Source organism: Citrus sinensis, chromosome 9 (genome assembly GCF_022201045.2).
Source record: "Citrus sinensis cultivar Valencia sweet orange chromosome 9, DVS_A1.0, whole genome shotgun sequence".
NCBI lineage: Eukaryota > Viridiplantae > Streptophyta > Magnoliopsida > Sapindales > Rutaceae > Citrus > Citrus sinensis.
Genome location: NC_068564.1, coordinates 16,704,827 through 16,722,052, shown reverse-complemented (window position 1 = coordinate 16,722,052; position 17,226 = coordinate 16,704,827). Strand labels below are relative to the sequence as shown.

General features: G+C 32.5%; 1 protein-coding gene, 1 long non-coding RNA gene and 1 pseudogene across 2 annotated transcripts; 1 reads left to right on the top strand and 2 right to left on the bottom strand.

Moving 5' to 3' along the window:
• The window catches only part of LOC127899889 (uncharacterized), a 116,749-nt pseudogene that overhangs the window by 38,690 nt on the left and 60,833 nt on the right, over nucleotides 1–17,226 (bottom strand).
• On the bottom strand, nucleotides 10,936–13,218 carry LOC127899698 (uncharacterized). Its single transcript, XR_008051641.1, has 3 exons — nucleotides 12,559–13,218; nucleotides 12,075–12,143; nucleotides 10,936–11,198 (listed from the first exon to the last, which is right to left on the bottom strand). It is a non-coding gene; the product is annotated as an uncharacterized LOC127899698 (long non-coding RNA).
• On the top strand, nucleotides 13,564–15,590 carry LOC112496860 (trans-resveratrol di-O-methyltransferase-like). Its single transcript, XM_052433317.1, has 2 exons — nucleotides 13,564–14,392; nucleotides 14,970–15,590. The coding sequence occupies exons 1-2, from the start codon at nucleotides 13,625–13,627 to the stop codon at nucleotides 15,270–15,272; spliced, it is 1,071 nt and encodes a 356-aa protein (XP_052289277.1). The 5' UTR covers nucleotides 13,564–13,624; the 3' UTR covers nucleotides 15,273–15,590.

The following is a 17,226-nucleotide window of genomic DNA, read 5'->3' as shown; positions in this document are numbered from 1 at the left end:
GTTTTTAATAAAAAAACATATAAAGTTTTTTATCGTCAAAATCAATATTATAAACATATACATTGTAACAGACATAACCTAGCCACTGTTAGAAAATATTTACAAACGGAGAGTTAAATATAATTTATACATTTTACGAGGGTTAAGCCATAATCATTGGTTAACCAATCCAACACTAAAGTCATAGGATCTGACTTTAGTTTGTAAACTTACAAAAGAACAAGTATCTCGTTAGTAGTAAGAGCACAAATAAAGAGTTTTTTTTTTTGTTGAGGATAGAATGAAATAATTCTTGATTGCATGATTAGGAAATGCTATTAAGACATAATTAAAGTTATTAATATTTAACAAACCAATGAATTTTATTTATGGATATTCAAATGATCCCAAGAAGTAAATATAATCAACGTCCCTAAAGTTGTAAGATCTTCTGGCAAGAAATTGAAGGCACCATCATGATTTAACATTTCATATATTCTTTCTTGCAGACTTGAGATAACAAACTCTCTCTAGTTGGTGGACTGGGCAGACATCCCAAAAGTTTTAAAGCTTTTGGAATTTTGTCTAGCACTTGGCTTACTCGAATAAAAGCAGCTTCTAAGACAATCTTTAACAACCCTCAATCACCACCTCTATACACAAGATGTAATTTTCTCTTAGCTATAACACGACCAAAATCTATGGTTGCTTGAATGAATTCATTATACTTTTCATAGTGAAATTCAGAAAGCACACAAATGTTTTTAAGTTGCTGCTCAAACTTGCTGCCATTTGAACAATTCTAAAAAGAAAAAAAAATTGAGTGCTTGAAAAGGAGTACTTATTTAAAGATCTTGGTAACATACACAATGATACACAGCTATGACTGGGGTGGTGTGTTTGTCAAATGACGCGTAAAGCTTATAGCTCAATAATTCATAAGCAAAGAGTAAAAAAAAAAAAATAGTGATTAGATATAAAATCACACAAAAAATAATAATAATAATGCAAAAGATAAAAGAACAATAAAATAAAAGGATATTTACTAGTGGTTGTGATTATGGCTGACATCTTCCTCTGGTTTTATACTTAGTAACAATTTGAATGCCCTCTATGGGTTGAGGATAGGCTTCCCATTTGGTCGGGGTGTTCGCGGATCGGATTTTACATATTAGACATCAATCCATATTCGATTCACAATTTTGCGGATTATAATATTTCAATCCAATCCAATCCACGGATTGATTAAACTCAATTCAAATCCAATCCATACATCTGCGGATTGGATGCGGATTTGATTCAATCCATATCCAATCCATACATCTGCGGATTGGATGCGGATTTGACTCAATCCATATCCAATCCATACGTCTGCAGATCGGATGTGGATTTAACTTAATCCATATCCAATTCACTATTTTGCGCATTAGTTTCCAAATTAAAAAGTTGTAGTTCTCCCTAATCCATGAACTAATGAAATAAAAAAAAATCTAATATAAAAATGATTTTACTACCAATTAAATTTAAAATTGAATAAAATTTAAACAAATTAATTGTTTAAATAAAACCAAAATAATACATTCAAAGTTTCAAAATATAGCACATCGAGATTAATTGTTCAAATAAAGCTACAATAATACGTTTAAAGTTTCAAAATATAACACACTAAGATTAATTGTTCAAATAAAGTTACAATAATACATTAATATAACACCGAAATTAATTGTTCAAAGAAAGCCAAAATTAATTGAAATGGCGAAGTTTTTGAAACCAAACACAGTCTGATCCTTTATTAGGGCTATCGCACTTGTCGAAAAGTGGTAATTACGAAGCCATCAACGATGGGAAACAGGAGAAGTACGGGTGGCGATCTTGAAGGTTGTGATAGTATAATTGTTTGGCTGGAACTAATGATTGTGAAGTGGCTCAATGGACTCGGGGAAGAAGATTGCTTTCTCGCTAGAATCACACGGCCGACGTCCTACAAATCGATGTCGAATGTGTATCGAATTAGTATTGGGTGTTGCTAGTGCTTTTGACGGCGGAGAAGCTTAGGTTTTTTGTTTGCAAATTGTTAGTGACTTGGCGTTACGTTACTTTGTTTTTGGGTAACTTTGCAAATTGTTGGTAACTTGGCGTTATGTTACTTTGCTTTTGCTAGTGCGTGTGACTTTACTTTTATTTTTTTTTACAATTTTTACAAGTTATATTTGTATATTTGATTATTTAATTATTTAATTATTTTTTATTTAATATTATTATTGGGTAATGGCTAAGATATGTTATAGTGCTTATGTAACTATGTAATGTCACATTTATAATATTCTTTAATTAAATTTATATTAATTTTTAACTATATAAATAAATTTTTTTTTTTTTGCGGATTCACGGATTTTTACCGATTTACATAAGTAAATCCATATCCAATCCATCGACTGCGGATTTTTAAATTTTCACAGATCGGATTTATACAGATCGAATTTCACGGATTAGACAGATTGAGCGGATTGGATTGGATTATGAACACCCCTATCATTTGGTTTTGGAGTCAGATTCCTAAGACTGAACTTTGCACTTTCTATTTGGAACAACTTCCATAAATTATGAATTTCACTTACCACATATTCATTCGGATGCATATCAAGAGATCGTAAGATATCATCTAACAATTCTTTACTCATGCCATTCTTAACAAACTTGATTTTATCTTCATGATTTATAGAAACTATTCCTAAAGTTGTGGTCTTTTACATGCAAGTCTTACACAGTTAGGACATTTAGAGCAAAACCACTTAGCTGTTCTTTTTTTAACAAATATGTTTTTACCAAAACCAGACACGTAAGAAACAAATGGATTAGAAAACTCACCTGCCTATTAGATATTTGCTTCAATTAACCAACAAATGTCAGTAGAAATCTCATTGATCATTAACAAATGCAATCGTTTATAATGAGCTTTGTAAATCTTCATAAAAGCATTTTAAGAGACAGAAGTAAAATGCTTATGCAATTTATGTTGTATTTCTTCCATTTTTTGGTTTCAATTATTATGGAAAACTGAAAATACCAACTTAAAAAGTCACAAATTACCGTTATCTATCATTTATACTAGAAAGTGAATCAAAACATATCATAGCAATGAATCAAATATGCAAAATCAAGTCAAAAGTGAAAGAGAACGAAAAAATAAAAACACACAATAAATATAATCAAACATATAACTCCTCGGCAAGAGCACCATAAACTTAACACGACTTAAAAGTGTTATTACTCCTAAGTATAAGAGTGTCTAGTTATAGTATAACTTGGTGAGTCCGGGTTGAACCACGTGGAATTTAAAATCTAGTAGTCAATTTATTAAACAAAGAAAATTGAATGTGGGAAAGGAAATTAATAAGAATCAATATAAAAATATACTAAGGTTACGGGATCCACTCTTGGATTAAAATTATAGTTATAGCAGTTCTCACATATTTGTATTTTGCATTTTTTTCCAGTTAATTATTATGCCATTTATTTCTTAACCAACCATTAGTGTGATAAATATGGGACCAAGTACTTAATGTGCCACAACTATATTGAAATGTCAACATTATGTCAAAATACCATATAAATCTGAAGAGATCTAGTCTATAAATTAACATAACATAAAAGAAACTAGTAAGGAAGAAAAACACAAATAAAATAAACTTTAAAACTCACTTGAGAGAACAAAATTTATGTGTTCTCCACTGGTAGGCTATTTCAAGCTTACTTTCGAGCATTGTCCTTCAAGTGAGAGAGAGAAGTAAGAGACAAGAAGAGCTCCTTATGCTTCAGCAGTTAGCAGATTGATGTATGCTGTAGTTTGTGGAAGGCTGGATATTACTTATGCAGTAAGTGTAATCAGTCATATCTCTCTAATCTTGGAAAAGGATTCGCAAATATCTCTTAGTCGTTTCAACACTAGCAGTAGTGAAATGGATTCACAAATGTCTTAGAGGCACTTTTAAGGTATGTTTATGCTTTGGTGGTGACAATTTTGCGTTACAAGTGGACAAAGATACAAATATGGCAGATGATATTGATTTTAGAAAATCCCTATTAGGATATTTGCTCATCTTTACAGGGAGAGTAGTCTCATGGCAGTAAAGACTTCAGCAGTGTATCACTTTTTCTACCACTGAAGCAGACTATATTGTAATGACTAAAGTTTGTAAAGAAATCTGGTTGATGAAGAATTTCCAATAAGAGCTAGGTGTGAAAAAAAGTAGCTTTCCTGTGTACTGCGACAATCACAGTGCCATTCACTTGGAAAAAAAATCGATATACCATTCAAAATTCAAGCATATTGATGTGAGGTACCACTAGATACAAGATGTGCTTGAGAAGAAATTGTTAGTGTTTGAAAAGATTCACCCAATGAAGAATGAGTCATTATAAGCAGAGAGCGGGCTTGGTGGTGCCCCCCACATAACCTAGAGGGGGAGATTTGTGGGTTCATCTTATTGGGATGGTCTAAGCTCAAAGCTTCCATTAGTGTAGTTGTTTAAGTAATTAAAGAAAGAATAGGGGTAAGTGAAATTATCCAATATAATACATAAAAGTAAATAAGCAGAAGCAGCAGTAACGTGGGAACAACACAAAAATGAGAGAGACCAAAACAAAAAAAAAACAAAAGAGAGCCTATGGCCGACTATTCAATTTGTAAGTAAGGGTTTCAATATTTGATTAGACAATTAGAAGGAGAATTAACTCTGTTTTCTCATGAATTTGGAATGTAAGTTCTTAGCATAGTCCTCTACATTCTTACTAGTTTTTATTTTTATTTTATCCTTTCGTTGGTTGTTATTTAAAATACTCATTTGTTAGAGAGATAGATATTAGAGTCTTATTGTGAGCCAAAATTGTTGAGATTGTTGATGTTGTTAATATCTAATGTTATCTGAAGAAGAATTTGTGTTTTAATCCCATTATTTATTTAGTGGAACATTACATTGGACTATAATCTCATAGTTTTTTCCAATTTGGGTTTTCTATGTAAAAATTTGTGTCTCTTCGAGTTGATTTATTACTTTGTATTGTATTGGTTTATTTTCTGTGTATTAATTTGTGATGCATATTCCATTTTAAGCACACAAGGAGGGAAAAAGTTTGCTTTCGCTTTCTTTGTAGTTGTTTGTGTGAATTCTTTTCCTAACATTATAAAGGACTGAATGCTTTATTGATTTATTTTCTTAGGGTACACGACGTATCATGTATTTATATCAAGAATAGAGGAATTATAAATGGAAGAAACATTTTTCTTGAATTATTGGGATTCATTATAAACTTAGACATTGACTAGTCGTTGGCTAAGTTACGAAGAAAATCTAGACTTGAATGATAGTTGGCTATCTTTTTTTTTTTTTTTCGCGAGTTTGCATGTCACAAGATTGTGTGAGATGATTCCATTGCAAGCCTTTAGTAGAGTAATACAAATTGCCATATTTGTTTCCAATGGTTTGTTACTTAGGACCATATGTGACTATTTGAAATCCATGAATTCCACATGTGGTGGGCAATGTATATAAACATAGTTGTCTTTTATAAGTAGTTTAATAGTATTTTATACTTTAATTAATTACATATTTGCGTGTATTATTTAGTTAATGATGCTTAGGACCAGATGTTAGGATTTTACAAAATTCAAATTTTAACTAGAATAAAAAAAAATTAGGGCTAGGCTCACTTACATGTAATGCAACATTTAAATAAACTCATGAGTCAACCTATAACAGCTCAATTGTTTCACTTATTGTAATTTTTATTATTTTGCGTGACAATTCAAGCGTTGTTGTATGTGACATATGATGTAACGTAGCATGACCCTAAAGAATTATATATTACATATTACATCATTGTACTATTTTGACAATTTTGATTCCAAGTCCAAATTAAAGTAATATTTAATTTTTTTATCTGAAATATAAATGAGTTTTAATTTTTCTAAAGTATGAATACAAATATTTGAACAATATTTTTTTAAATATCTGGATATAAATGGCTTCTTTTTATTTTTATAAATATAAAAATATTAAACATGATTATTTGATATGTATATCCTTTTAAATCAAAACAAAAAATAAATTAAATTTTATAGTTTAAGAAATAAGTATATTTTATAGAGATAGTTTTGGAATATATAATGTTTACTTCTCATTTAGACCTTTTCTCTATTTAGGTAAAAATCACAAAAGTTTATTTGTTATATTTAGATGTAAATATTTGAAAATCAGACATAAATTAGAAACACAAATGTAAATTTTAAAAAAGATATGAAATTAATAAAATTTCAGACATCAAACATTTAATAAACAAGCCTTTAGATTTTATAAAATTCGGACATGCGGACTAGGTACACTTTTGTATGTATCATTTACTGTCACACCTTTAATTTTATTTTGCGATATTATAGAGAGAGCCCAATAATTATTTTCAAATGAAACGATCAACACAATTTCACAAATTGAACGAAACTTACTGTGAGAAGATGTTATTAAGATATTTGCTCATCTTTACAGGGAGAGTAGTCTCATGGCAGTAAAGACTTCGGCAGTGTCTCACTTTTTCTACCACTGAAGCAGACTATATTGTAATGACTAAAGTTTGTAAAGAAATCTGGTTGATGAAGAATTTCCAATAAGAGCTAGGTGTGAAAAAAGATAGCTTTCCTATGTACTGCGACAATCACAGTGCCATTCACTTAGAAAAAAAAATTCGATATACCATTCAAAATTCAAGCATATTGATGTGAGGTACCACTAGACACAAAATTCAAATTTTAACTAGAATAAAAAAAATTAGGGCTAGACTCACTTACATGTTATGTAACATTTAAATAAACTCATGAGTCAACCTATTACAGCTCAATGGTTTCACTTATTGTAATTTTTATTATTTTGCGTGACAATTCAAGCGTTGTTGTATGTGACATATGATGTGACGTAGCATGACCCTAAAAAATTATATATTACATATTACATCACTGCACTATTTTGACAATTTTGATTCCAAGTCCAAATTAAAGTAATATTTAATTTTTTTATCTGAAATATAAATGAGTTTTAATTTTTCTAAAGTATGAATACAAATATTTGAACAATATTTTTTTAAATATATGAATATAAATGGCTTCTTTTTATTTTTATAAATATAAAAAATATTAAACATGATTATTTGATATGTATATCCTTTTAAATCAAAACAAAAAATAAATTAAATTTTATAGTTTAGGAAATAAGTATATTTTATAAATAGTTTTGGAATATATAACGTTTACTTCTCATTTAGACCTTTTCTCTATTTAGGTAAAAATCGCAAAAGTTTATTTATTATATTTAGATGTAAACATTTGAAAATCAGACATAAATTAGAAACACAAATGTAAATTTTAAAAAAGATATGAAATTAATAAAATTTCAGACATCAAACATTTAATAAACAAGCCTTTAGATTTTATAAAATTCGGACATGCAGACTAGGTACACTTTTGTATGTATCATTTACTGTCACAACTTTAATTTTATTTTGCGATATTATAGCGAGAGCCCAATAATTATTTTCAAATGAAACGATCAACACAATTCCAAAAATTGAACGAAACTTACTGTGAGAAGATGTTATTAGATCCAGAGGCTATTGCATTCTTGTTTCAAGTCAAGCTCTTGATCTTGAACAAACTCCAAATCAGGCATTCTGTCATTTCTTGAGTTCATTTTCCGTTTTTCCAAAAAAAATGATGAGAAAAAAAATCGTAAGTTATTTTTGTCAAAGTGACTCCAAACATAAATTTCCATTATTTTCGTTTTTGCGAACAAGTTTTGTATGTTACAATTTTTTATTATACCTTTATTATTTTCTCAACAAGCTACCAGTTGTTTCTTCCATAATGAAATGGCAATATAAATTGGTAACGTAAACACTTTTCTAGATGCACAAAATTTTTTAGACAAATCTAAAATTCTGTGACTATTTCTAAACACAAAAGGACCTGTGTAACAATTTTTGAAAGAAAGATTCTTTCTGATGTCAATGTCTTTTTCTTTTTTCTTTTTTTTGAAGAAAAGGAAAAATATTTTTTTAGAAAAAAATATGTTGATTTAATCAGAGTCATCTTGGTTTAAATAAATAATTAATCTTCTAGTATAGTAGTCTAGCTGTCAGTGCAATGTACTGATTATTCAATTCACTATGTACAAATTATGAGTTATCTTAACATTATGAACCAAAAAAAAAAAAAAGCACATCTTGTAAAGCACACTTGTAGAAAAATCTTCAAAAATGGTTCCATGATCCAGATTTACACAAAATCAAGCTAAAAAAGACATGGCCAAACTTCCACAAGATATGTTTACTGATACACTATCGCGGCTACCTATTGAGGTCCCTTTTTATGGTTTAAGTGTATATCCAAGACATGGTTTTCTTTAATCTCTAATTCTCAATTTGCCAAATTCCAACTCTAACAAGCAATTTTAAAAGTCCGGTACCAGTGATAAAATTTGTAGAGTCTTACTCACGACTTCTCCACTTCAATCCATCGATTATAGAGCATTTGGATTTGGTGATCTAAGTAACGGTAATGTAACACTGCAACTTGGTTATCCTGGGAAAAAAATTCCTGAAGATGATGCTACTATTATAGGATCCTGTAATGGCATGGTGTGCACATATTTTGATTCCACCAACATGGTTTTGTGGAACCTGAGTACTCGAGTTTCCAGGGAATTCTGAATGCCTGATCCTTTTCCTGAAAAAGATGATTTTTCAAATGGGTTTGGTTATGATATCTTTGGTGATGATTATAAAGTGATTAGATGTTTTATTTCAACTATTGGAAATGGAAACGTTTCCAGGGAAACTAAACTTCTTGTTTTTTTCCCCTGAAAAACAGTTCCTGGAAAGAAATTTAGTACTTTCTTTGGAGTGCTGATATCTTCAGAATAGGAGTTCTGTCAAATAACCTACTGCATTGGCTTGAAATGCAAAAAGGAGCTTCTGAGAAGAAGTATGCAATTGTGTCATTCGATCTGATAGAAGAAAGATTCGAAGAGATTTTGTCTTTGCAAGATCATACTGACCAAAATACGTATGTTGTAAACTAGAGAAATTGGAGAGACCGCCTTATCATTTTCAACGATCAAAAGGACCGTAGTTTCGGGGCCTGGGAATTGAAAGAATCACATGGACTAGAGTGTTCAGCATCTCAAGTAAGATATTTCCTAAATATGAATATTATCCAACTCTAGTAGGCTTTACTAAAGAGCATAATTTTGGTGGAGATTGATGGAGGGAAGTTAGTTTTGTAGAACAAAAAAGGAAAAGACATTCAGAAGTTTTGAGATATATGATGAGTGGCATTGATTTGAAGGTATCATGTGCGAGGAAAGTTTAGTTTCTCCAATTGTTGATGAAGCAAGCAAGTTTTAGAAACAATGCTCTAAGGAAAAGGTAATAATGACATTATCAGTTTTGGCCTTTCATTTTTTTTTTTTTTTCTGAACACTTATCACTTGCTGCATCTGAAATGTGATTCATAATGGCAGTGGCATCTTTACAACTCTTTAAAAATAAAAAGCGCAAAAATAGAAAAGAAAATTGCCATATTCATATTCTACCATGTCGTATATTCATTTGCTTTTTCTGATCAAGATGCATGAGCCTCAAGTGGGTGCATTTAAGGTTGGGTTTTAAAGTTTATTGAAGCACTCAACAACTTACAGCAACTCATAAATGCAATTATTGCCACAATAATGGAAGTATCTTTCAAATTTTTATTTTGATCAAAAGTCATCTGGATTTAATCTATAAATAAATCTGCATGTGCATATAGTCTTAGTGTCTCTAATGGCTGATATTTAAAAACTATGTCCATCTCAGCTTAGGTGTCGATGCATTGACCAATTAAATCAATCATAAACAGATTATTAGTAAGGTGTGGATCACCTCTTATGAACTCAGTGTTTCTCTCGTGCTTTGCCGATGTGAGATTCGCCTAGGGTGTTATATACACCCTCTTAGGGACTCAGCGTCTTTGCTGAGATTTGCCCCACCATGGCTCAAGAGGACACGTAGAATCGCTCTGATACCATAATGTCATGACCTAACTCAGACCTGACAAAATATTGTCTACTTTAGGCCTTAACAATGCCCGTGTGTGTTTGTTTATGGGGCGCCTCAAAGCTATAAATTTCTTATCATTTCTTATCTTTTTGAAGCTATCAAAAGATACACTATAGTTTGCAATAAGAACAGTCCTGGCTAAGTGTTGGCAGGAGAAAGAATCTAGAGATAATTTTTAATAAAGATGGTTAATTTAGAAATTTTATATGCGTTTAGTGAATTAATAATGCTGCATGTATTTAAAATAGCACAAAATTTAATACAAAAGCATAAAAAATTAAAAAATTCTTGTGTTGTGGTGAATTCTTTTCTTGTAATGAATTTTTTTTTTCAGTGATGGCGTACTATTTTTTATACTATTTTTTTTTCTTATAAATTGTTATTGGCAGCCAAACGATGAATAAATGGTAAAATATTAATGTGAAAAATCACTGCACCTCTTCGAATTTTATTTTTTAAAAGATAGGGAGATAAATGATTTCAAATTAATCTTTAAACTCTCTAACTTTTGTCAAATTTAAATTCGAATAGCTAACAAAATAAAATTAATTGAAAACTCTACCTCCGTACTCCGAGTGCAATTATTTTGAGTCAAATTAATGTCTTAAAAATTTGAAAAACAGACCAGCACATTGAACATATAAAATGTGCCTGTATATACATCACACCCTGCCAATCACGGTGCTGTAATAATGAAACGACCCGCCCCGCAACTTCCCAGGGCGAGTCTATCTAAACTCGTAAAATCGAAACTATTCTATAAAAATTTCGGCAGAGTCTCCTTTATAAATAAAACATATCCAATTCTGCAAATTATAAAGCAACACTCCCAAAATAATTTAATATCCAACCATCCTCCATAACTAACTTCTCAAATCAATATATCAAACATCATCCAAATCATCCTCATATCAAAATATATCGATTATCCTTAATAACATAAAATAATAAATAAACACAGCTCGCAAAAATCTCAAATATAATCATAATTAAATCCACGACTCCTAGCACCATCACGTGGCCACAATATCACACTAACGTTCGCTACTGGGTTGACTGATGTACCTGTAAATCTCCTGTGGGGGGGGGGGGGGGAAATAGAATAAAAGAGGGGTGAGTATAAAACTCAGTGAGCTCAGTGAATAGATAGTAGCTGCTGACAATTTAATAAATTTATTTAAAATCATTTAATCTTTCTCAAATCACTTCCTCAAATCAATTTCATAAATCAATTTCTCAAAATATCATAAGAACTTGGTCAAACTCATTTAATGCAAATCAGTTCATTGAAACACTATAATACATATATTTGCATAAAATCGATGGAATCATATAATACTCATCATATCAAATACTGAATACTAAAAATTGTCATCAAACAAGTACCCAAGGAATAATCTGATCATATCCGGACCTCGACGGACGGGCAATAACGTACTATTTGGGTAACGTCACGCCCCGGAGCTACAACGGATAGATGGGGACGATCTCATCTCATATCTCATATATCTGTACTGTGCATGCATAAGCCCCCAAAAGGCAAAAGCGCCCGAACACACGGCCCAAAGCCTCTATGTGTGTCCCGACGGGCCCCAAAGGCCTCTATCTCATCTTATCTGTATCTCTTTTCTGATCTCATATTATCTGTTTCTCTGTATCTGGAGGGAAGGGTACTGTCTAATGATTTCAAAAATAACATATACATAAACATAGAATCTCATCTGAAATCTCATTTTCTTTCTATTCAACATATCTCAAAATCTGCTCAATTCTAATATCATGCCTTTACTCAAAAACGCTAATAAAATCATTAATCAAACTCATTCTCAATAACAATAAAGACCAACACATAGATAAAATTAATTTGCAGGAAAATCATTTAATCGAAGCATTAAATACTTATCATAAAATCAGCATATACTATGAAAATAGGTTTTGTATATTCTACTCACAGTAATGATGTCTAGACTCGGTATCAACAACGTCCGCGGGTTGATTCTTGTTCGCGGATGCGGATCCTCCTAATCACGGAAACACTATAATTATTCTCCGTAAATAGAAATACAACCAATTTAATATAATAAATCTCGAATCCTATTAACGATAAACTATTCCCACATGAGTAAAATTACCAAAATGCCCATACATGTCAAAATTACCAAAATACCCCAACATCAATATTTTACCAACTTATCCTCAAATTTCATTATTTTACCAAATTATCCTCATATTCATCAATTACCATATTGTCCTCAATTCAGATTACATAAATTAATCACATTGTCTGAAATTACGAAATTACCCTCGGGGCATAAAATTACCGAAATGTCCTTAACGTCTTAAATTACCGAATTACCCTCGAAAGCATAAATTACTTCACTGCTCTCACTCAAAATTACCAAAATGTCCACTGATTACATAAAATTACAAACTCACCCCAAAGTTCCATGAATTTACCGAATTGCCCCTGCCGGTCAACGGTGACCGGACTTCAGTCAACGACGACGGGGAGCTTAGGTCTGCTAGTTCCGGCCTCGGTGAGTCCAACGGTGGTGGCCGTGAGTCGCCACGCGCGCTGCCGGCGGCGGATCGAAGCTCCAAAGATCCGCAAGTTTCCGGTGATCGTTCGGCGGTTTTCCGGCCTCCCTGGTGATCGTGGTTGGTCGGAAATTGTTGCTGGAGATGTGAGGAACCAGTTCCAAGTGATGGCACGTCACAAATCCGGCGGAATCAACGACGACGAAAACGGATCTTGGCCGCGACTTTCGAGCTCCAATCGCCGGCGTTCTGGCCAGTTTCCGGCGACTAGGACCACGGGGATACGACGGTCGGCTTCCAAGCTTCAGATCGGTACCAAGCACGGCCGGTAAGGTGGCCGAAAACGGGAGAACTCGTCGGGTCAATATCGCGGAATCGGGTCGGGTTTTCGGGTTAACAGGTCCAGCTCTCTCTCTCTCTCTCTCCCTCTCTCTCGGGTATTCTCTCTCAAAAATACAAACCCGTTTCCCCCCTTTTTCCAGTTATACAATTCTGCCCTTTTTTTTTTTTTTTTTTTTTTTAAGCTTAATACAAATTAAGCTCAATTCGGACCCGTGATGAAAATAAAATCCGACCATCGGCGCGTGTAATCGCGCTCAATTATTCTTGATAAAATGTCGTGACGAATTTAAAAATTAATAGCGAAGAGGAAAATTAAATCACTTACTTAATTAAGAAAATCGGAGTGCATATGTTACAAATAATTGAATCATTGATCAGTAAATATATCTTATTGTCCTTTTCTCTTGCGCATGCATCATTACGAAGTCATGCTAACAGTGTTGTTAGATTGTAACTTGTTAGATTATAACAAATCATATTTGCAAATATTCACATGAGGAGTCAAAGATGCTTGCATAAAGTTAGTCCACATTTGCGAGCGAGCGTGATTATATATAATGTGCTTCTCGATTATAGTGTGTGATCAATCAGGCAAGCTTAATTTAATTGATCATCAGTATCTATGGATGCGAATCAAGATCAAGGAGCGAAAGAGTTGTTTCAAGGCCAAGCTCAACTGCATAAGCTCTTGTTTAATCATTTAAGCTCGATGTCACTCAAGTGCGCGATTGAGCTAGGCATAGCGGATATAATTCACTGCCACGGACGGGCCATCACTCTTTCTGAGTTGGTTTCGGCACTTGATATTCAGCCTACAAAAACGACTGGTTTATTCAGGCTCATGCGCTTGTTAGTTCACTCGGGCTGCTTTAACAAAACCAAAGTCAATGGACAAGAAGAAGCATACGGGCTCACAGCTGCTTCTACTCTGCTCATCAAAGACAAGCCCTACTGTTTTTCACCAAATGTTTCATTATTTCTTGACCCATGTTTTGTCGCTCCATTTCAGTCTTTAAGTAGTTGGTTCAAAGGGACTGAGCTCACGTTGTGGGAAACTGTTCATGGAATCAAGTTCTGGGAATTTATGAATCAAAACCCTGGAATAAACCAGCGGTTCAATGAAGCAATGGCCAGTGACACTGAAATAATGACAAGCTTTGTTGTCAAAACCGAGTGCAAGCAAATCTTTGAAGGGTTGGGCACATTGGTTGACGTAGGAGGTGGCAACGGATCGTTTTCCAGAATCATCTCTGAAGCATTCCCTGGAATCAAATGCACTGTACTCGACCTTCCGCATGTTGTTGCTAACCTGCCTGAGGCCGACAACTTGAAATACATAGCAGGTGACATGTTTCAGTTTATCCCTCCGGCAGATGCCTTTCTCTTCAAGGTAAGATCCAATTTTAAAAATTTAAAACAACTTCTTTACCGTTTTCGTAAATACCAGTGATTTTTTTCAATTGTTCTGTGTGCAGCACACATATCCGGACGTTAGAATCTTACAAAATCAGGATTTGGATTTTACAGAATCTAGAAGTTTAGGCTTTAGCATGATCATTTACGTAGTCATTCTCTAGTGCGGTTGCTCTCATTTTTTCAAGTGTAGATTCGAAGTTTACCATATTGGTAAAGGCTTGTATAACATTGAAACTTATATTTTCATAACTTATATGTATATGTATTTATATGTGCGTGTGTGTGTTTATAGGCGGAGTAGAAAAACGTTTAACCTACAACACTATAAAATTATTTTACAATATTTAAAACAATGAATCTGCATTCTAAAAAGTATGATTTGTGTATGTGTGCGCGTATAGATAGATAGATAGATAGATAGACGCACGCACGAACTGTTGGGATTTTATTAAAAAGAAAAAGTTCATTTGTAACTAAAATGTTAGATCAAACAACAGAACTGCACTATAAGTAGTGGATATTAATTAAATGAGTGATTGGCATGGTTGCAGTTGGTTTTTCATGGATTAGGTGATGAGGATGGGTTGAAGATACTGAAGAAACGCAGAGCAGCAATTGCAAGCAATGGTGAGAGAGGAAAGGTAATAATAATAGATATTGTTATCAATGCAGAGGAAGAGGAACACGAATTAACCGAAACAAAGTTCTTGTTTGACATTATGATGAGCGTTAACGCTAATGGGAAAGAGAGAACTAAAAGTGAATGGGCAAAGATATTCTCCGACGCTGGGTTCAGTCACTACAAAATAACACCTATATTTGGCATGAGATCCCTCATTGAAGTCTATCCATAAAGAATTGAGTAACAGTATGCCCGCAAGTCTCTTGTACTGCTTGATGGAATAGCAAAGTTCCGTTCAAGATGTATGCGTAGTAGTTGAAATGTCTCGAAATGACTAGAAAATGAGGTGACACACGGGTTTAAATATAGGATGAGTCACTCAATTAAAATGCTATAGTCTTTTGGGATGGAAACTTAAATATCCTAGACCACCCTTTAATATATTAAGAATAAAGGATTTGTGTGTACTATGTTATATTGCATTTTGTTATTGTTTCCAGCATCTGCTCTTATGTTTTATCTTTACTAATAAAGTTACGATCTTGCTTAAGTTATTGTGTTCACAAAACAAGTAACTGCAAAATAATTTATATTGGTACTTTGGATATTTACAATTAGGTTGTACATTAATGATAAATGATTCAAAATTTATCTTTGCAATGTAAGTAAAAAAAAATAATTAGTAAAAAATTAAAAAAGTAAAAATAACCTATTCATATTAATGAGTAATATTACTATTAAAAATTAATATTTCAAAAGTATAACATCCCCACGATTCTTCTAAGCCAATCAGAAACATCATCAGCTAAGATTGTTTGATGTAAGACAAAATTGAAGTTTACTTATCTTATTTAGTATTTTAATTTTTTCAAGCAGAATTTATAATTGGACTTTTATTTGGGGGTGCATGGATTCTCTTTTCCAGTTTACTATTAGAAAGATTATGTCACGGGTTTAATAATTTTTTATCATTAAAATCCTTATTTTATGCGAGGGTTTTATCTATCTTGATCACATTTCCACTATGTTATTAAGAAAATCTTCAATTAACATGCAGTATAATATCCAAGTCAACTCAATCAAGTGAGGCTAATTAAAACTGAGGATCAAATAGCACAATCAACCTTACATAACAAGCAAGGATAATGAAAGCCTTGAATTAATCACTAGCCGTTAGTCCTCTATCCGTTTCTTTTAATTTAACTAGGTGGAAGCCAAGAATCTTGAGCAAAACTCTATGCCCCATATTGTATATGTATCCAACAATTCGTCAATGAAACTTTTTTTTATGGTACCACAGCCAATCTTGAGAATCACAGACATGCATGGTTATTATGTTTCAATGAAAAAAAGTTTGCCACTAGTGAACCTCTTAAGAAAGTTGGCTTGCTTGATCGTAGATCAGTATACAAAAGAAATTCAAATCTATTTGTGATTATTTGGCTGCCATCAAGAAACCAGTGGAAGATGTTGATAAACAGTGGCAATTGGCACGTGGACTTGGACCAGACCCGAGACCTCTCAAGGTAGCGATGCTGGGAAATCCTCCATACCGTCAATTTGGTCCTTTTATATTACAAGGTTCAAAAAGTTGAATTACTTTTCTATTAATGCAAGCTAGTATCCAAGGTGGTCAATGGATCTAGAGATGGGGGAAAGAAAAAAACACTTAAAGGAAGATGGTGGTTAACATTGATTATGTTAACTGCTAGCTCATTTGTAAATTTGAAGGATAACAAAGACTTTATTGTAATTCACCCTATTAAAAGTGCAGTGTGATTATACAAAGAGCAGTGTTAGGCATCTTGAAATTTTATCTCAAATGATACGATATTCATTAAGTGAATGATGGTATAGTTTAATTAACTCACGTAATATTTATGAAAAATTGTGAATCACTTCATGAAAAACATGTTACATACCATGCATATCACATAATATTTTAGTGTGTATTATCTTCTCTTTAATGATAAATTGTATTGTGGGCATTTAAATATATAATATTGGAAAATTTAACTAAAGAGTTGGTGTAACAAAATATTTTGATAAGGATATCTGATGAAATTTCAAGTAAATTTCATTTTCACCTTAAATTTCAAGCGACCTGAATATATGCACTATGATTTATTCAGAGCAATCCGAAACCGAAATAATATGAGCTTTCAGATTGATTAAATGTTTTTCCC

What these genes read in the sequence shown, in the direction of transcription:
- LOC112496860 (XM_052433317.1), top strand. Translation starts at nt 13,625, where the DNA reads ATGGATGCGAATCAAGATCAAGGAGCGAAAGAGTTGTTTCAAGGCCAA. An exon ending in CAGATGCCTTTCTCTTCAAG is followed by an intron (nt 14,393 to 14,969) that starts GTAAGATCCAAT and finishes GCATGGTTGCAG; the next exon opens with TTGGTTTTTCATGGATTAGG.